Source organism: Oreochromis aureus, linkage group 8 (assembly GCF_013358895.1).
Source record: "Oreochromis aureus strain Israel breed Guangdong linkage group 8, ZZ_aureus, whole genome shotgun sequence".
NCBI classification, from domain to species: domain Eukaryota; kingdom Metazoa; phylum Chordata; class Actinopteri; order Cichliformes; family Cichlidae; genus Oreochromis; species Oreochromis aureus.
In genome coordinates this window covers 14,847,352-14,865,626 of record NC_052949.1, presented here as the reverse complement: position 1 = coordinate 14,865,626, position 18,275 = coordinate 14,847,352, and the positions used below count along the sequence as shown (strand labels likewise).

Sequence of the window (18,275 nt, the reverse complement as noted above, 5' to 3'; positions counted from 1 at the left end):
GTCTGTTTGACCATCTTTGCCAGAAAACTTCATGTGTTCAAAGTTTGTAAGGCACATGCGGCAAGATCACTCGTACAGTAGAGGCAGTAGGTGACATATATTAACCCAAGCCTCCCCTTCTTTGACAACAAAGCATTTACATCAGTGGGAGGGTGAATAAAAGCCCTCGTGGTTGTGCGGCCACTGGTTAGTGAGGTTGACGTAGCACTTCTAAGTACTGTACTTCTGTATTAGCAAAGTTGGTGGGAAGGGCACAACTGACGCGTTCACTTTTAAAGGAGACTTTTCAATTACTTTGATTCATTTCATGATGTTTGGACTTCTTTTATCTGGAGTTCTTGAACTCTTTCTTTTGATTTTCTTCATGTTTTCTGCCTGTATGTATTTCAGAAAATTCTTTTGAAACAATAGCAGCACCTGCACTGGCAAAGAGAGGCATAGCTGCCCAGTAACTGGCAGCCATGCAGGTGGAAATAACAGTATGTCTATTGTTCTCTTTAACTTTTAAGTGTTTGGGTCTCAGTAAAATGAATACAATACAAATACTGATTTACATCTGGGATTAGTTTGCATAGTTGCTATTAGATGCATTTGTTGCTATTCATCTGCACTAGTGGACTGCTTTCATATGCATGTATGCATGTATCATCATGCAGGACCACCAAATACCAAACACCAACCTAACAACTTATGAACAGAATTCTTGACAAAGGACGGCTCTGGAGGAGTTTGACAGCCACCATGGATTATTACTTGCAATGCTTTCACAAAGGCTGTACAGTGATCTCATAGCCTCTAATACTCATAACCCACATACAGACTGGCTGGGCAAACTTCCAAGTTCCCTCCCACAGACCTTTTCATGGAGGCTGGGAAGGTTCATCTACTTGAAGTTGGAAAGCACTATCAAATCTTCCTTCTTTAGGAAAAATAAACAAAGAAAATATATACAACAGCCAGACCCTCAACCCCCTAACTATTAAAAGCTAGCTTTAATAGTCAGGAATCAGCCTACCCAGGCCTCTGACTTTGAGTGTCATCTCATCTAAAAAGCACTCAACAACTCAACAGTTCACTCTGCAAGCAATGGGCTTACAAGAGAGTCAGCCCAGGCAGGCACCAGAGACTCACCAAAGGCCACTTCTTCCAGGTATTGTTCCAGGGCAGGGACCTGGCGTCCCTATTATGGGCAAGGTTTCTGGGTTGTTTATGTCTTTATAGAGGTGTTATGAATCATTCTTGCTTTTGGCTCCTCAGATTGCCTTGGGAGACCCTTCCAAAGGCGAGGTGCCCCTGCTAGCTAACCTCCTGCTGTCAACTGGGAAAGCAAATGGTGCAATTCATGGAGAGTTGCACTTAGATTAGAAACTTAGAATTAAAAATAATTTTAAAAATATTAGATTAGGTATTTGATTAATACAAAAATATTTGCAAGCGAAACATTTTACCAATTGTTTTCTTTAATAGTCTTTTTCTTCCTCACACCAAAAATAAATAAACAACTAAATAAACCCTTATTCTAGTGTCTTTTCTTTGCTGTTTGTGTAACAAATGTGTTACACTATATTATGAACTTTTGAACTGGCCTCCTTTTCTTGCACAAACATTTATCACTGTGACAGATTTGGTGCCTGGCATGCCTGAAAACAAAGCTCTGCCTACAGTTTGACTTCTATCCAAGACATTTCACTACACTTCGCAAGCCTTTGTTCTTTACAGTGTAGTCTGCTCAGGTGTTAAATCCTTGGCCACTTTAACTTCAGATAAAGACTAGACCAGGAAACAATCAAATAAAAAAGAAACAGGACGATGCAAAGTGAACTGTAGATGGCCCAAGGCCACAGAGGATCTAGAAACTGGTCAACATCACTGCTGAGGAAAGTAATATTCACTCATTGAATTTCAATGCATATTTCTCCCTGGCATTAAATATCATTAACATACATTCTTTGATGAGCTAACAACTCATCAAAAACTCTTTGTGTGAGGTATATATTATCCACGTTTGATACAATAGGTACTTACAGTACAATGTTTTAACAGAGTGCCGAAACATACCAAACATATTTTTGGTGAAATGCCGAAAGGGGACAATAACTTGAAAATCAAGTTCTAGAGTTTACCGGTATCTTGGCCCACTTTATTTACTGCACATCCTGTATTCCCTTACTGAAAACAAATGGAGCATTTCCTGGTGCAGTGGAATGACAAACTGATTCTTAGTTGACTCACAAGATCCAGTGTTTAGATTAAACTTCTGGTTAAAATTTTGATCGACAGATATTAAAAGCACCTCATTAGCTTTTCATTACTTCTTTAATCTCTTTCTTTTGTGTGAAAATGGAATTTCTAAGACACTGAAACTAGCTGATCCAGACCTGATTGAGATGGATGACTTCAACAATAAACAGCTTCTAAGTCTTACATCAGTCTATTGTTGTTCATCAGATCCCACGATCCTGTCACTGAAAAGATGTTGCAAGCTATGAGTTTACCCAGAAATAAGATAAGATAAACTTTATTAGTCTCACACGTGGGAAATTTTTGGTCACGGCAGAAAGTACAAGAGCAGTAAAAAATTAAGAGAAAAAAGAGAAAAACAGCGAAACAATATAATAGAATAAGATAAACAGAATAACATGGAATAGAAAGAATACTACATACAATAGATTAAGTACTATACAAACAGAATAAAATACTTTACAAATAGAATAAAATACTTTGTTACATAGGGACAATTGCACTTGGTGCCATTGCACATCAAGGAGACAGGGAAACAGTTACAATTGTGTATGGGACATGTGTGTGTGTCTGTCTGCACATGTATGGTCCTCTGCAGAGACCATGTTAGAATAGAATAGAATAGAATAGAATAGAATAATCCTTAATTGTGCCACAAGGGGAAATTTGGTTGTAACAGCAGCAAAAAACACATATACAAACAGAACAGGACACAGGACACAGAAGAGAAACACGCACAATTTTGACATATTTACATCATGGACAATAATTACCAAAACAGAGTACTTTATAGTTATTAAATTAGAGTACAGATAAGATGCAAACCACAAGTTGTCCAACAGGGATGACAGCTTAGTCACCATTCTCCTGTCACTCACCACCTCCACTGGGTCCAGAGGGCATCCTAGAACAGAGCTGGCCCTCCAGATCAGCTTGTTCAGTCTCTTCCTGTCCCCTGCAGAGATGCTGCCGCCCCAGAAAACCACACTGTAAAAAATGTCTGAGGCCACCACAGAGCTAAAGAAGGCCTTTAGGAGTGGGCCGTTCACTCCAAAAGACCTGAGCCTCCGTAGCAGGTACAGTTTATTGTTCAGATGAACACTAAGATACCTGTAGCTATCCACAGCCTCAATGTCCATACCTTGGATGTTTGTGCCTGAGGAAGTCTACCACCAGCTCCTTGGTCTTTCTAGTGTTGATCTGCTGGCACCAGTCCACAAAGTCATGGGTCAGTTCTCAGTACTCCCTGTGGTCCCCATCAGTGATGAGGCCGACTATTGCAGAGTCGTCAGAGAACTTCTGCAGGAAGCACTGGGTGGAGTTGTTGGAGAAGTCTGCAATGTAGATGGTGAAGAGGAATGGAGCCAGAACCTTTCCCTGTGGGCCCCCATACTGCAGATGACCCTGTCCGACATACAGCCCTGAGTTCTCACATACTGTGGTCAGTCGGTCTTACCACACTGTGTGGTAAGAGCCTTGTCAAAGGAACAACTGCTGTACGGTAGATAACATGATAAGTGTTCTATACCAATGTATTGATTACTTTTGTCTTTCACGAGTGCAGCATGTAGTTCAGGATGCTGAAATTGCCCACCCCAAGCCGATCATCTCCTCCAAGGGTGACAGAGTCATGTAAAAAACACATAACAAGGATTGTCCACAGACTCCTCCCCTATCCCTAGTGCTGAGACCTTTACTGGCAACTTATATCAAACATTTTGAGCTCATCATAACAATGACGACACAAACTGGAAGTTCCTGAAAAATTGCAATCCTTTCAGCTCCTGTTCTCTGAAGTAATGCTGCAGGGACTAAGCAGAAATTGACACATATGTCTTGCACATCAGCAGCCTAATCTTACTTTGTTGATACAGCATCACAAACCTGGTTACAAGCAAGTCTAAGTTTGTTTAAAGTTGTTTTTAAAGCATTTCTATTTTAGATTTACAGAGCAGTGTTGTTTATAGTCATTCACTTGTAATCATAGAAGAGCTTACATATCTTTAGACTTAAATAAACTTTGGTATATATATCCAGTATGTGGTGTAATACGATTATTGAAACAATAATTAAACAATTAGTGCAACAAATTATTGAAACATGCAAACATACAGGGAGTGCAGAATTATTAGGCAAATGAGTATTTTGTCCACATCATCCTCTTCATGCATGTTGTCTTACTCCAAGCTGTATAGGCTCGAAAGCCTACTACCAATTAAGCATATTAGGTGATGTGCATCTCTGTAATGAGAAGGGGTGTGGTCTAATGACATTAACACCCTATATCAGGTGTGCATAATTATTAGGCAACTTCCTTTCCTTTGGCAAAATGGGTCAAAAGAAGGACTTGACAGGCTCAGAAAAGTCAAAAATAGTGAGATATCTTGCAGAGGGATGCAGCAGTCTTAAAATTGCAAAGCTTCTGAAGCGTGATCATCGAACAATCAAGCGTTTCATTCAAAATAGTCAACAGGGTCGCAAGAAGCGTGTGGAAAAACCAAGGCGCAAAATAACTGCCCATGAACTGAGAAAAGTCAAGCGTGCAGCTGCCAAGATGCCACTTGCCACCAGTTTGGCCATATTTCAGAGCTGCAACATCACTGGAGTGCCCAAAAGCACAAGGTGTGCAATACTCAGAGACATGGCCAAGGTAAGAAAGGCTGAAAGACGACCACCACTGAACAAGACACACAAGCTGAAACGTCAAGACTGGGCCAAGAAATATCTCAAGACTGATTTTTCTAAGGTTTTATGGACTGATGAAATGAGAGTGAGTCTTGATGGGCCAGATGGATGGGCCCGTGGCTGGATTGGTAAAGGGCAGAGAGCTCCAGTCCGACTCAGACGCCAGCAAGGTGGAGGTGGAGTACTGGTTTGGGCTGGTATCATCAAAGATGAGCTTGTGGGGCCTTTTCGGGTTGAGGATGGAGTCAAGCTCAACTCCCAGTCCTACTGCCAGTTTCTGGAAGACACCTTCTTCAAGCAGTGGTACAGGAAGAAGTCTGCATCCTTCAAGTAAAACATGATTTTCATGCAGGACAATGCTCCATCACACGCGTCCAAGTACTCCACAGCGTGGCTGGCAAGAAAGGGTATAAAAGAAGAAAAACTAATGACATGGCCTCCTTGTTCACCTGATCTGAACCCCATTGAGAACCTGTGGTCCATCATCAAATGTGAGATTTACAAGGAGGGAAAACAGTACACCTCTCTGAACAGTGTCTGGGAGGCTGTGGTTGCTGCTGCACGCAATGTTGATGGTGAACAGATCAAAACACTGACAGAATCCATGGATGGCAGGCTTTTGAGTGTCCTTGCAAAGAAAGGTGGCTATATTGGTCGCTGATTTGTTTTGTTTTGTTTTTGAATGTCAGAAATGTATATTTGTGAATGTGGAGATGTTATATTGGTTTCACTGGTAAAATAAATAATTGAAATGGGTATATATTTGTTTTTTGTTAAGTTGCCTAATAATTATGCACAGTAATAGTCACCTGCACACACAGATATCCCCCTAAAATAGCTAAAACTAAACACAAACTAAAAACTACTTCCAAAAACATTCAGCTTTGATATTAATGAGTTTTTTGGGTTCATTGAGAACATGGTTGTTGTTCAATAATAAAATTATTCCTCAAAAATACAACTTGCCTAATAATTCTGCACTCCCTGTACATGGTAAAATTAAGTATAGGCAAAGGAAAAGTGAAAGTTTGTGTAATTCTAATAAGCTTGAGAGAAAATATTTGAAACACCTTTATTCTTCAATAAAGCCTCATCTTTCTCAAAGCAAGCTTTCTTATGCTCTCATGATTTCTTTAGGTACTCTTCAGGAATAATTATCCAGATTTCCTGAAGGACATTCAAACACTTCTTAGGGTCTTGGCTGTCTTTTGTTCCATTCTGTCAAGATGATCCCACGCTGCTTCAATAACTTTCACATCCAGGCTCTGGGGAGGCCAATCCATGACTGATACTGTTCCATTCTGTGTTTTTCTATCCAGGTATGGTTTTACGGCATTTACAGTCCAAATAATTTTTATTTTATTTTTATGTTTGAATGATTAATCCATCAGTATTTTCATGTTTATTCCAGATTTTAGTTTGTGGACTAAACACACACACCAATCTGAAAATAGCAGAAACAAATAGGCTGAGTTTTCTTATAGAAAATACGATATCCGCTTTCAATTATTACAAAGAACTGTTTTCATAATTCAAAGAAACATGTCAGCGTAGATTGATTTACGGTAAAAATCTAATCATAGGCCGCCATGGGCATGATGTTATTAGTAAGATGATTCAGATCTTTGGCTTGGTTGAAATGAGCAAAGTGAACAACTTTTCTCACAACATAAATCACTGCTTCCTAGCAGCAAATACAGAAAATTGTCCAAAAATGAGCCCCTCCTCTATACTTTTCAGAGCTTGTAAAGCCATTCAGCGAGCCAGATTAGACACTTTGCTAGGCCACTGCTTGTCTGCAGGTCTTATGGTTTGACAAACACGATTTAGAGAAAAAAATGTAATGTTTTTAAGATGACAATGAGAGAAATGTTTTAAAAACCTTTAATATCCATTCTGATCCTGGAAGTTTTTACCGATACAAGCACAACTCCCAAATTTTAACTGAGCACTGAGTGAAACACATGGAAACATTTAAAAATACCCAGTGATTTCATAATGTGTTTGTGTGTATGTAAGCACCGTCCTACCATAAAACAATGTTTTCAGTGGGGTCTGTTTACAGATGTGCAAGACAAATGATACAGACTTCACTACATTATAAACTGTGTAAGTTTAATACAATAAACTGTTTACATGAGCATTTCTTTATTTTGAAGTTATTTAAATATTGTATTGCCCCAAAAAATTTTTTAAAAATTCATTAATTCAGTCAATCATTTTCCCAAATCTTTTCAAATATATTCCTGAGGACAACAGCATTTAAAACGTGAAAGCATATAAAGTTTTACCCCAAACACATTTTTCCCCCTTTTTCAACTCCATTTCAAAACAAGTGGAGCAAAAACCCCTTTTGGCAGAGGTCAGGCACTACATCGCTCATCACAGATCCATGTGTTGAGAAGATTTAACACTTGAGGATACAATGAACATGGATGGGGAATGCCATCCTGATAAAAAATAATAATATTAATTATTAAAAAATAAAATAGCATAAAAAGCTAAAGAAATGAAAGCAACTGAACTTCCCCCCTAAGGTACTGAGACATGCAGTTATATGAATTATGGAAAAACCTCGGAGAAAAAGCAAGATTGTGAATTGTGGACATGTGGAGTGTGTATGTTCAGATGTGTAATAGCTGCCTTTGTAATTAAGACACTTTGGGACACCATATTTGCAGACAACAAACTTTGTGTAAGTTGTAACAAATATTATTTAATTAATTAAGGAAATTATTTAGAAAGTTGTCTGTCCCATCCAGCCATTCTCTGCTGCCTATCCGAGTTCAGATTGCAGGAGTAGCAGTCTAAGCAGAGAAACCCAGGCTTCCCTCATCCCACCACCTCTTCCAGCTCATCTGGGAGACACAGAGTTGTTCCCAAACCAGCCAAGAGATGTAATCTCCTCAGCGTCCTGGGTTTGCCTGGGCAACTGGTTCCTTGCGATATGAAGAAGTAGTGGCTCTACTTCCTCAACTCCACCTATCTCTAAGGGCAGGAACGCAGAGCGACCCGTGGAGCGACCCATCACTTCACACTCGACCTGTCAAGTGTGAAGTGATGGGAATGAGAATCAGCACCTCCAAGTCAGAGGCCATGTTTTTTAAGGATACAGTGCCCACTTTAGGTCTGGGACGAGTTAATACTCCAAGTGGAGAAGTTTAAGGATCTTTGGTGTCTTGGTCATGAGCTCTTGTGGTGATTATATGTCTTAATTGCATAAAGAAAGCAAAGCAACAGTTTAAAAAAAAAAAAAAAAGATAAATAAAAGAGATTTGGTATGAGACTGATAGTTAGCCATTTACTACTGTGTAGTGTATATTTAGAGAACATAAATGTATGCAGTAAAATGATTTGGCATTTGTGCTTAAGGCCCCAGTCCAAGTTAAGACTATGATATTTCACAAATTTACAACACAGCTTTAGACAGTCTTTTGTCTATCTAGTGTTATAATCATACAGCATTTTTTTCACTATTTAGTAAAAATATTAAAAAAGAATGTCTAACTCTGGTGGAACCTACTACACTGTTTTTTGGACTGCATAATGGTGCATAAATGAACTTATTTGAGTTTAAAGAAGTGAGGCCTTCAACATTACATTGAGAATAGTGGTAAAATGGTCCTTGTTTTTAATAGGGCGGACTCTATCCTATGCACTTGACCCAAACCTCATTGAACTAATCACTACACAGCAAACAATCACATCTTCCTAACCACTACGGATATGAAATTAACATGACATTTACCCACTTCATGGACATTAAAGAACCTGAGGATACCAGCTTTCTGCTACCAACTTAAACTTGCTAGGAAGGCTAAGACACAAAGCCTTTGGCAAGAGGGTTGACGTGTTTCTGATCAGAGGATGTTTGTCGTTTCTTTTGTCATTTTTTCTGACAATTGACAGGAGAAAGTTTAAAATACAGGTAGCTGAAAATTATCTAATTCATTTTCCAAGGCTTTTTCCTCTTTAGCAATTCATTGCACAGGGTCTGTAATGAAGGCAGGTCCCTCAACACTCCTACAGCAATCAAAGTTCTAGTAATCACTCATTTCAGTTTTCTAATGAAGATTTCTATAAAGTGCCTAATGAATCTAAAAGGGGCTTAATTGAGTTTTTCAAATCATACTAGATCAATCAAAATGACAAGATGTTTTTCCGCTCAGAGTCTCAGAATACCAAAAGCCAACTTTTGCCCATCCCTGCTTGCCCGCGTTCATAGGGTACAGTCCTTATCTACTGCAAATGCTGGAAAATGGATTGACGTATAGACGATTCTATAAACCCACAAAACCTGGCAGCAAATTTTCTGGGCTGGTAGAATAACATGGATATTTCACAAAGCCTGTCGACAAAGATCAGATCAAATGTGACACCATTATTCTGAAGAAGTGGAAGAACCTGAAGAAGAGGAAGAAGTTTCACTATCAACACATGAACGCCGTGTGCCACTGTAATGTTTTTTGTTTTTGTTTTTGTTTCCTCATGTAGTGCTTTTCGGCCCCAAGTCCACATGCAAAATGTCATATGTGCATGAAATGTGAAGCGTCCTGCCAGGCCTGAATCATCCCTGAATGCTTTGACCGCTTAATCAGTACCTGAAACAGTCTAGTCTAGTCAGTCTAGTTAGTCAGTCGGTCAGACTGTGGCATCATTACAGTACAGTCAGGTGGATGGGCAGTCAGTTGAAATACAGTTCTTTCGTCAGCATAGAGACCACACAGGGAATCTGCTTCTTCTCACTGAAGCGGGGGTCTTCAGACCAGGACTCAAAGCTGGTGGCCACCATGTAATTGACCCGTGTCAGGATCTGCATTATCTCCAGCTGTTTTCCAAACTCGTTCAGGACGTTGCAGAGCGCCTGTACAAACCAGGAGCCACGCCCAGGGTTCCTCCATGAGTAATATCCTGGAAAAAAATCATCATAAGTTAGGAATGAAACTAGAAACTAGAAAGCAGTCAAACTAGACTCTTCAGGAAATGCTTCTCCACTTATATATACCAATAGTATTTTACTGTAAGGAAAAACATGTTGTTTAAACTGGGATTTCAGATTTACCCGGCACAGTCGAGTAGGCAAAGAGGAAATCAGCCTCCACCGGGATCTTATGTCTTGGATTTGCATCTGTCTCCAGGGCATCATTTGGTGGACCTGAATCTGTCTGTATACCATCATCAAATTCAGAACCCCTACAAGCCTGGTGAAGTAAATGAAATGACATTTCATTGTGATCCTGAGTAGCTTTCTCATCGATGACCTGGTGAAGCAATTCAAAATTAACTGTTTTTAAAAGCTGAGATAAGCCAAATTCACCTATTTCCACAGCAAAGAACTGTTCAAACTGCCCATTTGGGTGAAAAGTAACAAATAAAAGATCACACAAATCTATAACCCAACACTGCTATTGTTACAATAAAAGACTTCAGTCACACAATCAAGTATGAATCATGCACACCTGGATGAAGAAGAGTTTTGGCTTTCCCACTAAGCTTTTGCACTTGTCCCCCCTGAACAGCGAGGTCATCGTTTTGATGGGCATGGCTCCGTCTGTGCCGTAGATCATGCCTTCCTCGCCGTGGCTCAGCAGGATGCAGGCGAAACACGAGCTGTCACTGTGGTCTTCTTCCGAGGCTGAACCACACACAAACAAACAAACACTGAACTCCTAGCTCGACTCAGGCCTTGTTAAACCTCTCTAGATTAATGATTAAAGTCAGTCCCTAATAGTTACGTCTGAAGTTTATTTAGCGTGAATTTGAGATTTCAGCTAAGTTATATATTTAACTGATAAAGAATGATTTATAATGCAGCCCATCAAAATATGAAATATGCCAGTGAGCACTTTATTATAAGAAGAAATTTATCAGCATCACTGACCTGAGAGGTTCATATAGTCTTATGATCATAAAACCTGGTTACCGGACTTCCAGTTACTTTGATTAGAAACACATTTGGCTAAATTTAGTAGTAGGATGTGTTACTTTTATACCAGTGGTGGTTTTTAAGAAACAAGAATTATTAATTGAAACTTGCACATGTTGTTATTTTACAGGGATATCTAAAATAAGGCAGAATCGGACCAAGGAAGACTTTAACCCAGGCCACTGGATGGTAGGGCTGTGTGATATGACTAAAATCTCACACCCCGATATAAGACATTTATCATCTCAACAACGATATATATCACAAAAATATTTACATTTTCTGTAAATTCTGTGAATCTCGGGCAACTCAACTTGTGTGAAGTGTTTTCAGCTGGGTCACGTGTTCCTGGAGTTGAGTGCTTTGACTAATGCATGAAACTATACATTTTTAGACATTAGTTGTAATGGCTGCCATTGTCTTTGTGAGTATTTATTACACGGCGTGCTGCTGGGAAAAGCCTGTTCTAACCTTTAAGTCTAAGGTTTATTTTGAGAACCTGATGGCTCTTTTTTGCTTTTCATTCTTAAACTCTCTCCACACTCTTTAATGTGATTCTTGCATAGGTGGTTGAAGAGGTTTGCTGCGTTTGAGTCTGAGGTGGGGACTGGTTTCATGTATAATTTGCATAGCACAGATTTCTGGTCTGTGTCAGACTTTTCATAACCAAACCATGTCCATGTTACAGAGGTAGCCCCTCAATTAGAAATAAAGTCCTTGATTTGTTTTGAATGGTCCTTCTGTTTGTCATCATTTCAGATTATTTTGAAAAAACTCAACAGGATCTTCAGCTTTATTGTGAAAGGTTTATGTGGAAAATAAACAAAGGGCGGTGGAGCCACACGCTGGGTTTACCAGCATTGTTGCTAATGACAACGTGTAAAAACAGTCGCTTGTCTGTCCGTAGTGTGGTTATTTTAAATATAAGAGAAAGAGACTTTAAGAAATTAATAAAGCCACTACAGTGACCATCGAAACGATGAAAAAATATTGCCGTAAACAGTTTATTTTGCGACACCACAAAACGAACGATACCGTAATATGAAACGATACCTTCAATATCATTATATTGAACAACCCTACTGGATGGCTTTGAAAAATGTGAAGGAGAGCTTAAGTTTTGTACTTTTTACTGTATTTTCACAATTTTACAGGTCTCTATCACCATTCATATTACACCTAAGTAATTAAATGATAGATTTCTGTCATTTTACACATTTGCTTCTTACAATTTAAGTGCAAAGACTCATACTGAAACATTTCCTTCATGCACCAAAGCAGCATTTCTTTATCATGTTGAAAAACTTAGACGTAATGTTGAACTTGTGCTTATTTTTCTAATATTAAAATATCTAATTGACTAAATGTGTAGTTAAATATCTGTACAATGACAGAGAAGGAAGTTTCACTGGTCGGGCCCACAAAAGATCAAAGAGGGTGTATATGACCAAAGGCCTCCCTGTTTTACACATTATAAGGCACCGGATTACTAGTATGTAACTATATGCATATCAGAAATAATACACTTTGTGCTGCTAACCGTTCCGTCAACTACAGTGGCTTACAAAAGACAATCTGTGCTTACATTTGATCTAAATATTAAATATGAAACACCATCACAACAAAAAGAAAAATGTAAAAAAACAAACAAACAAAAAAAAAAGTCTCGGTATCAGCATGACATGACTTACCCTCTCGGAGAAGACACTCCATCTTCTCACATGTCTGATCGTTGTAAAGAATGACATCAAAGCCCAGGTTCTTGAAGCACTTGTAAAGCTCGCCTGCGTCTCGATCCGTGCCATTGCGTACATTCATCCCTGTCAAGAAAGAACGCTTACATTACAAACTCAATATGCAATAACCCTGAGCCAAACTAAATTCATACGTTTGAGTAAGGTTTGCTATACCTGTCTTTTCATCAAAGTTTTTGTTATTGATGATGATGCACTTCCCCACTCGCCGGTGGCTCATCTTATACTTGAATGTTGGTGAAACAATTCTGTAATGGCTTTCAGAAGAGTATTCCTGCTCCCGCGTCTGGCCATCCTTATTCTTCCTGCTTTTATACAAAGACAATTAAAAAAGGCAGTTAAATTATATTGCATGGTTACAACAGTTTTTAAGTTTACTGACCTATGAAAAGCCTTCAAATTAATTTACTGCCATGAAATTAGAAAAGAAACATAATATCAAATTTTATCTCAGCTAAAAATTCCTGCAGGTGAGATGTCTATTTAAATACAAAAAAATACTACAAATGAATGATCTTTAAGTAAATTTTTCAAAACAAATAACACACATTAAACTGAAAACACACTGAACCACTTACTTAGAAACCAAAAGGTACATACATTTCCAAATAAGGCATTAAAGTCACGGCCAAAGTTGGTTGCAGAAATCCAAAGGAAGATTTAAGGAGAAACTAGAACATTTTGGCTTAGCGCAGATAATTGGGGAAAAAAAAAAAAAAATCATAAAAACAGCAATCTATACTGAGCAAGAAGCAATCCTCCACGAGTGGTAATTCTCACACACCTGTCATATTTCCATTCTTTACAAGATCCATCCAGATAGCTTAGCCAATAGTGACCCATTAGGGACTCACAAAATCCAGGCTTTTTCCAGAAGAGCCTAGTCAACAGCTTACTCAAGCACGGGAACAATGCACAGCAATGTGTACCAACAGTCTTGCGTGCTCACTCACAGGCTGCCCAGCCATATTAGAAAAAAAACAAAAAAAACATGTGATCCAGAACTTTTTCCAGCCCCCTCCCACTTCCAAATTGTGCCAACAAACTGTACCAAACAACTGCACGAGGCTGCGCAAAGAGCTGCGACCCTGGGCATTGCAGGTGCAGCAGGAGGACAGTCGAGAGGAATAGGAGGCCGTTGCATCTGTCTTACCTGGGTTCGTCATTAAGCGCTACGCCACTCTGCATCTGAAATGCGTTGGTTTTGTCTTGTGTCTTTTGTTCCCCCACAAAAAAAAAACTAGTTTCTCCAGACCTGGAAGCTTAATTTTTGGCTGTGTGCTAGGATACTGACATGCTCTCTGTTCTGGATGGAGACCTGACTGGGCTAGCAGGTGCTGAGGACAGGGGCGGCGCACTGTGAGGCCCCTGAGTCAGCAACCTCGCCATCACACCAGTGCTTTCTAAAGGCCTATTCACACATGGCCCCTGTGCCTCGCTCTCCCTGGTGAGGTCAGACAGGGCAACAAGTAGCTCCTCTGCTGACAGGTACAGAATCCACCTGTATGGATTTTCATACTTGTTATCTATACTTGTGACAAAAAGGCAACTAAATAAATAAGTAAATAAATAAAAACTGGTACGAATAAAAAAAAAAAAAAACCCTAAAAAACTGATTTCCAAGAAAATATTCCTTTGATGAACACCAAATCACACCACAAATAATTAATAAATGAATGTGAATTTCCTTAATAATTCCTTAATATAGTATTTTTTACATCTTCTATTGCTTGCTATCTTGGTATTTTTGGGTAAGAATCTAAATTCAAGACGGAGCGCAGAGCCTTTTTGCTTGATTACCAGTGTCTGAGGGAAAACACAGCTGCCGTACTTTATACTTCTCCATTAAAAAGGTCCAGAGTGCCACCTTGTGAGTGAGACTGGAATAAACAGTTCTTTGTGTCAGTGATCAGTTTACAAAACAAACTGCATACTGTTAAAAGGCCCGCACTCTATAATATAATGAATGGACATTTTGAATGATTTTGGCCTCAGCTATGGTCTAATTTTGAGAAGCCACTTGAGGACTGACCCCTGTCCCTGAATTAGACTTAAGATTGATTTCATGTTCTGTGACCCACTGCCTTAATTGGGCTATTCAAAACCAGGTCGCTGTGTAAAATCAAGGGTATTTTTACAGTCTACTTTTTTAGGTTTTGATTAGCTGTGAAACCACAGTCACCTTCAGATACTGAATCCAGGATCTTACTGAGAGTGCTCGGCTGTGTGTGGTCTCTTCTCAGTGTGAGAAGTCCAAAAATAACTGTGTGGTTGTGGACATAAAACCTATGTGGAAGTGGTTTATCACCACAATAGTTTTACTTGAGAAAATGAGCAAATACATGTCTGAGTAATTTAAATCAATAGTCTCTGGGTTTTATTTCTTTTCTAAATTAGAGAATAATAAAGCAAATTTCAACAGAAGACTACCAATGAAATGAAAAGACAAGCCACAAATTACTTGCAAACCAATTATAATAGTATCTACAGGAATACTGAAGCAGTCAGAAATAGAGTTTTGTTTTCTGTAAAAACCTTCATTTGAATTTTATGCAAAGTGCTAGCTTGCTTGCTATGTTTATGTGTTATGATGTGTGTGTACTGTAAGATCTGTGGGACATAAACAGATGTGGAAGAACCAAGAAATAAAAAAGAAAGTTTGCACATCCAACACAAACAAATCGTAACAGGTGACAAATATCACCAGAAAAATATAAGCAAATTAAAACAGACATAGATTATGCTACAGATGATAGGATGATTTAAAAACTACACACTCACTTCACCGCTCAATTGCTTGTTATTGCAAACATCTAATTAACCAATCACATGGCAGCAACTCAGTGCAACTCAGACATGGTCAAGATGATCTGCTAAAGTTCAAACTGAGCATCAGAACGGGGAAGAAAGGTGACTTAAGCGACTAAATGTGGCATGGTTACTGGTAGCAGATGGGATAGTCCGAGTATTTCAACTACTATTCTACTGAGATCTTGCCACACAACCGTCTCTGGGGTTTAGAGAGGAAGGTCCAAAAAAAGAGAAACTATCCAGTGAGGTTAGATGAGGTCAGCCAGACTCCGTCAAGCTGATAACATTCGTAACAATCAATTTAAGTAGAAGAGCATCTGTCACCTTCACACAGACTCACGAGCTTTAACATTGCTTCAACACTACAGCCTATCTGAGGGATGTTAACCATCCCTTTATGCTTGCAGTATAATAACCTCCTGACGGCTTCTTGCAGCACAATTACGTGCTGTGTCACAAATCCAGATAATTTCAAACTGGTTTCTTGAACTTGAGATGATCCCCAAGATCTCAGTCCACCTTTGGGATGCGGCAGAGAGTGAGAGTCCCACCATGGATGTGCAGCCAACAAATCTCCTACACAGCTGTGTGATGCTGTCATGTCAATATGGACCAAAATCTCTGAGGGATGTTTCAAGCACCTTTCCATAACTTAAGCACTTCTGAAGGGAAAGAAAAGGTCCAATCCAGTACTAGTATGGTGTACCTAACAAAGTCCAGTACATGTACCTTATCTTGATACAACCACAGTAAATGAACACAGACCTTGTAAATGAGTGAGGGAATAATAATAAAAGCGAAACCCACCGCTTAAAACCTATATTATTACAGTACGTAAATTATTTGAGTTATATTGAGTTTATTTTTAGGGCCCAAACTTATGACCTTTTTTTCGCTCGAATGTTTACTGGTTTTCATGTTTAGAAACAATAAAAAGGAAGTCACCTCCCAAATAGCAGAAATCTCCCTTTGCGGTCAGGCTTGGCGTCTGTTTCGTCTGTCACCGGCCCATCTCCCCCACCCTCTCCAAGTTCAGAGGGTTCACCGGCGTATCCAGCCATCTTCTTCTAGTACACAAATCGAACATAACGTTATGGTTTACTTAACCTACTGCTTTCCGTACATTAGGTGTAAACTAACCAGACGTTGGCGTTATTTTGAGACAAGTTTGCCTCACTTCCTTAACCGTGTTCAGTCCCACCTCAACTGTTTGAAAACGGACAGCGAGCTAAATTTAGACTGCTTTTATTAACACTTTGACACTTTGAGGCATTCAACTTGACTTGTTAGCTTCATGTCTGGTTAGCATGTAGCAAAAAAGCGACTTAGCTAAAAATACATAAATAAACTTTTCATTTTCTTTAAGTATGATTAAAGAGATTGATATATAGGAGTGAACTTAAGCTGAATCGTAGTGTGTTACGTGAACTTCGCTGTAGCACTAAAGTTACCTGACTTATTTTCGTTCTCCAAAGTGTCTCCTTCTGAGTTTCTGCCCCTTCTTCCTTGTGAAAGAAAGAGAAAGTACGGTTTGACTTTTCGCGACTGCGTAACTGCGTCACAGCACTGCGTCCCTCCATCCTGCACACTTGGCACACATGTTTTCTGCAAGGAGTAAAACGACTAGTTATGTGCAAATAATAATAATAATAATAATAATAATATTAACAATAATAATAAAGGATGCAGTAAGAGCAAGATTAATTTATGAAAGTTTATCTTTTTCTCTCCCAAATGGGAAAGGCTTTAGTTGCTCTGGAGCAGAAATGTTCGTGACAGCATTTACCTGAAGTATATTGATCAAATTTATATTCACAAACGTAAATTAAAACTTTTTTCTGTGCTGGCCGGTGAATTAAGACATAAAAATACAGCATAAATCGAATAATCTATGCCAGGTATGTATATTCATTTGTTTAATGTTGCCCTAAATTACAAATGCAGTTTGTTTCTTATATATTTTTTCTGTCTCTTAGTCCCTACGGAAGCGTAGAGCTGCCACCCAGGCAAAAGAAAATAAAGTTTAAAGAAAATCTTATTCAATACCTCGCCGGGTATTGAAAAGCACCTATCAAATATAGCGAATTAAAACTGTATGCTAATCCTCTGTCATCTGCATCTGGTGGAGCTGAACCCATTGCAGTTTTCGTAATGGTATTAAAAGCACTGGAGTACAGGTAGATAAAGGCATCCTCCGCATCTGAACAAGTCGGTAAGAAAACTACCAGGCAGCACAGGGAACTGTTTTATGATCCTTCTTCTTCACCTTCTACACTTTAGACTTAAGACAAGCTTTTGTTGGCTCTATCACTGAGCCAGGTTCCTCCTCTCTCCCCTGTCATTGTGAGGGGAACTGATGCTGAGGTGGTTGAAAAATACAGATAACTAAGAGCACACATAGACAAGAAACTGGACTGGTCCAAGAGAACAGAGGTTGTCTTTAATAAGGACCAGAGTCTCTATTAAAGAAGCTCAGAACCTTCAATATCAGTCTATGTTTATCACTCTGGTGGCAAGTGTGGTTTTCTATGTGAGCTGGGGCAGCAGGGTGCAAGCAGCTGATGCCAGCAGAATGAACAAACTGAAAGGCTGGTTTAGTTCAGGGAGTGGAGCATCAGACTACAGTAGAGGTGTGAGAGCAGGATGCTGAAGAAACTTCTCAGCATCATGGGCAATCCATCCCATCTGACACATGCCTCTCTGATTGGTCACTGCAGCACATGCAGCAACAGCCTCATTGGCCAAAAGGATCTCTGAGCACTACAAGAGATCCTTTCTATTTGTGGCTATTACACTAAGACATTTAATTGTTATTTTCTGTATCTTGGTTGCTAGTAATTCAAGCTTATTTAGTTATT

At 39.2% G+C, this 18,275-nt stretch overlaps 1 protein-coding gene across 3 annotated transcripts; it reads right to left on the bottom strand.

Annotated features, from left to right (window-relative positions):
* Positions 1 to 6,794: 6,794 nt before the first annotated feature.
* Positions 6,795 to 16,997, bottom strand: casp7 (caspase 7, apoptosis-related cysteine peptidase). 3 transcript variants are annotated; one of them, XM_031751900.2, is made up of 7 exons: positions 16,869 to 16,997; positions 16,363 to 16,484; positions 12,763 to 12,914; positions 12,544 to 12,672; positions 10,386 to 10,561; positions 9,989 to 10,127; positions 6,795 to 9,837 (listed from the first exon to the last, which is right to left on the bottom strand). In XM_031751900.2, exons 1-7 carry the CDS (start codon positions 16,995 to 16,997, stop codon positions 9,611 to 9,613), a joined length of 1,074 nt encoding a protein of 357 aa, XP_031607760.2. In that variant the 3' UTR covers positions 6,795 to 9,610. The 3 variants fall into 3 exon arrangements, with proteins under 3 accessions (XP_031607760.2, XP_031607762.2, XP_031607761.2); XM_031751902.2 differs by having other exon boundaries at positions 12,763 to 12,911; XM_031751901.2 differs by having other exon boundaries at positions 16,363 to 16,481.
* Positions 16,998 to 18,275: the final 1,278 nt, after the last annotated feature.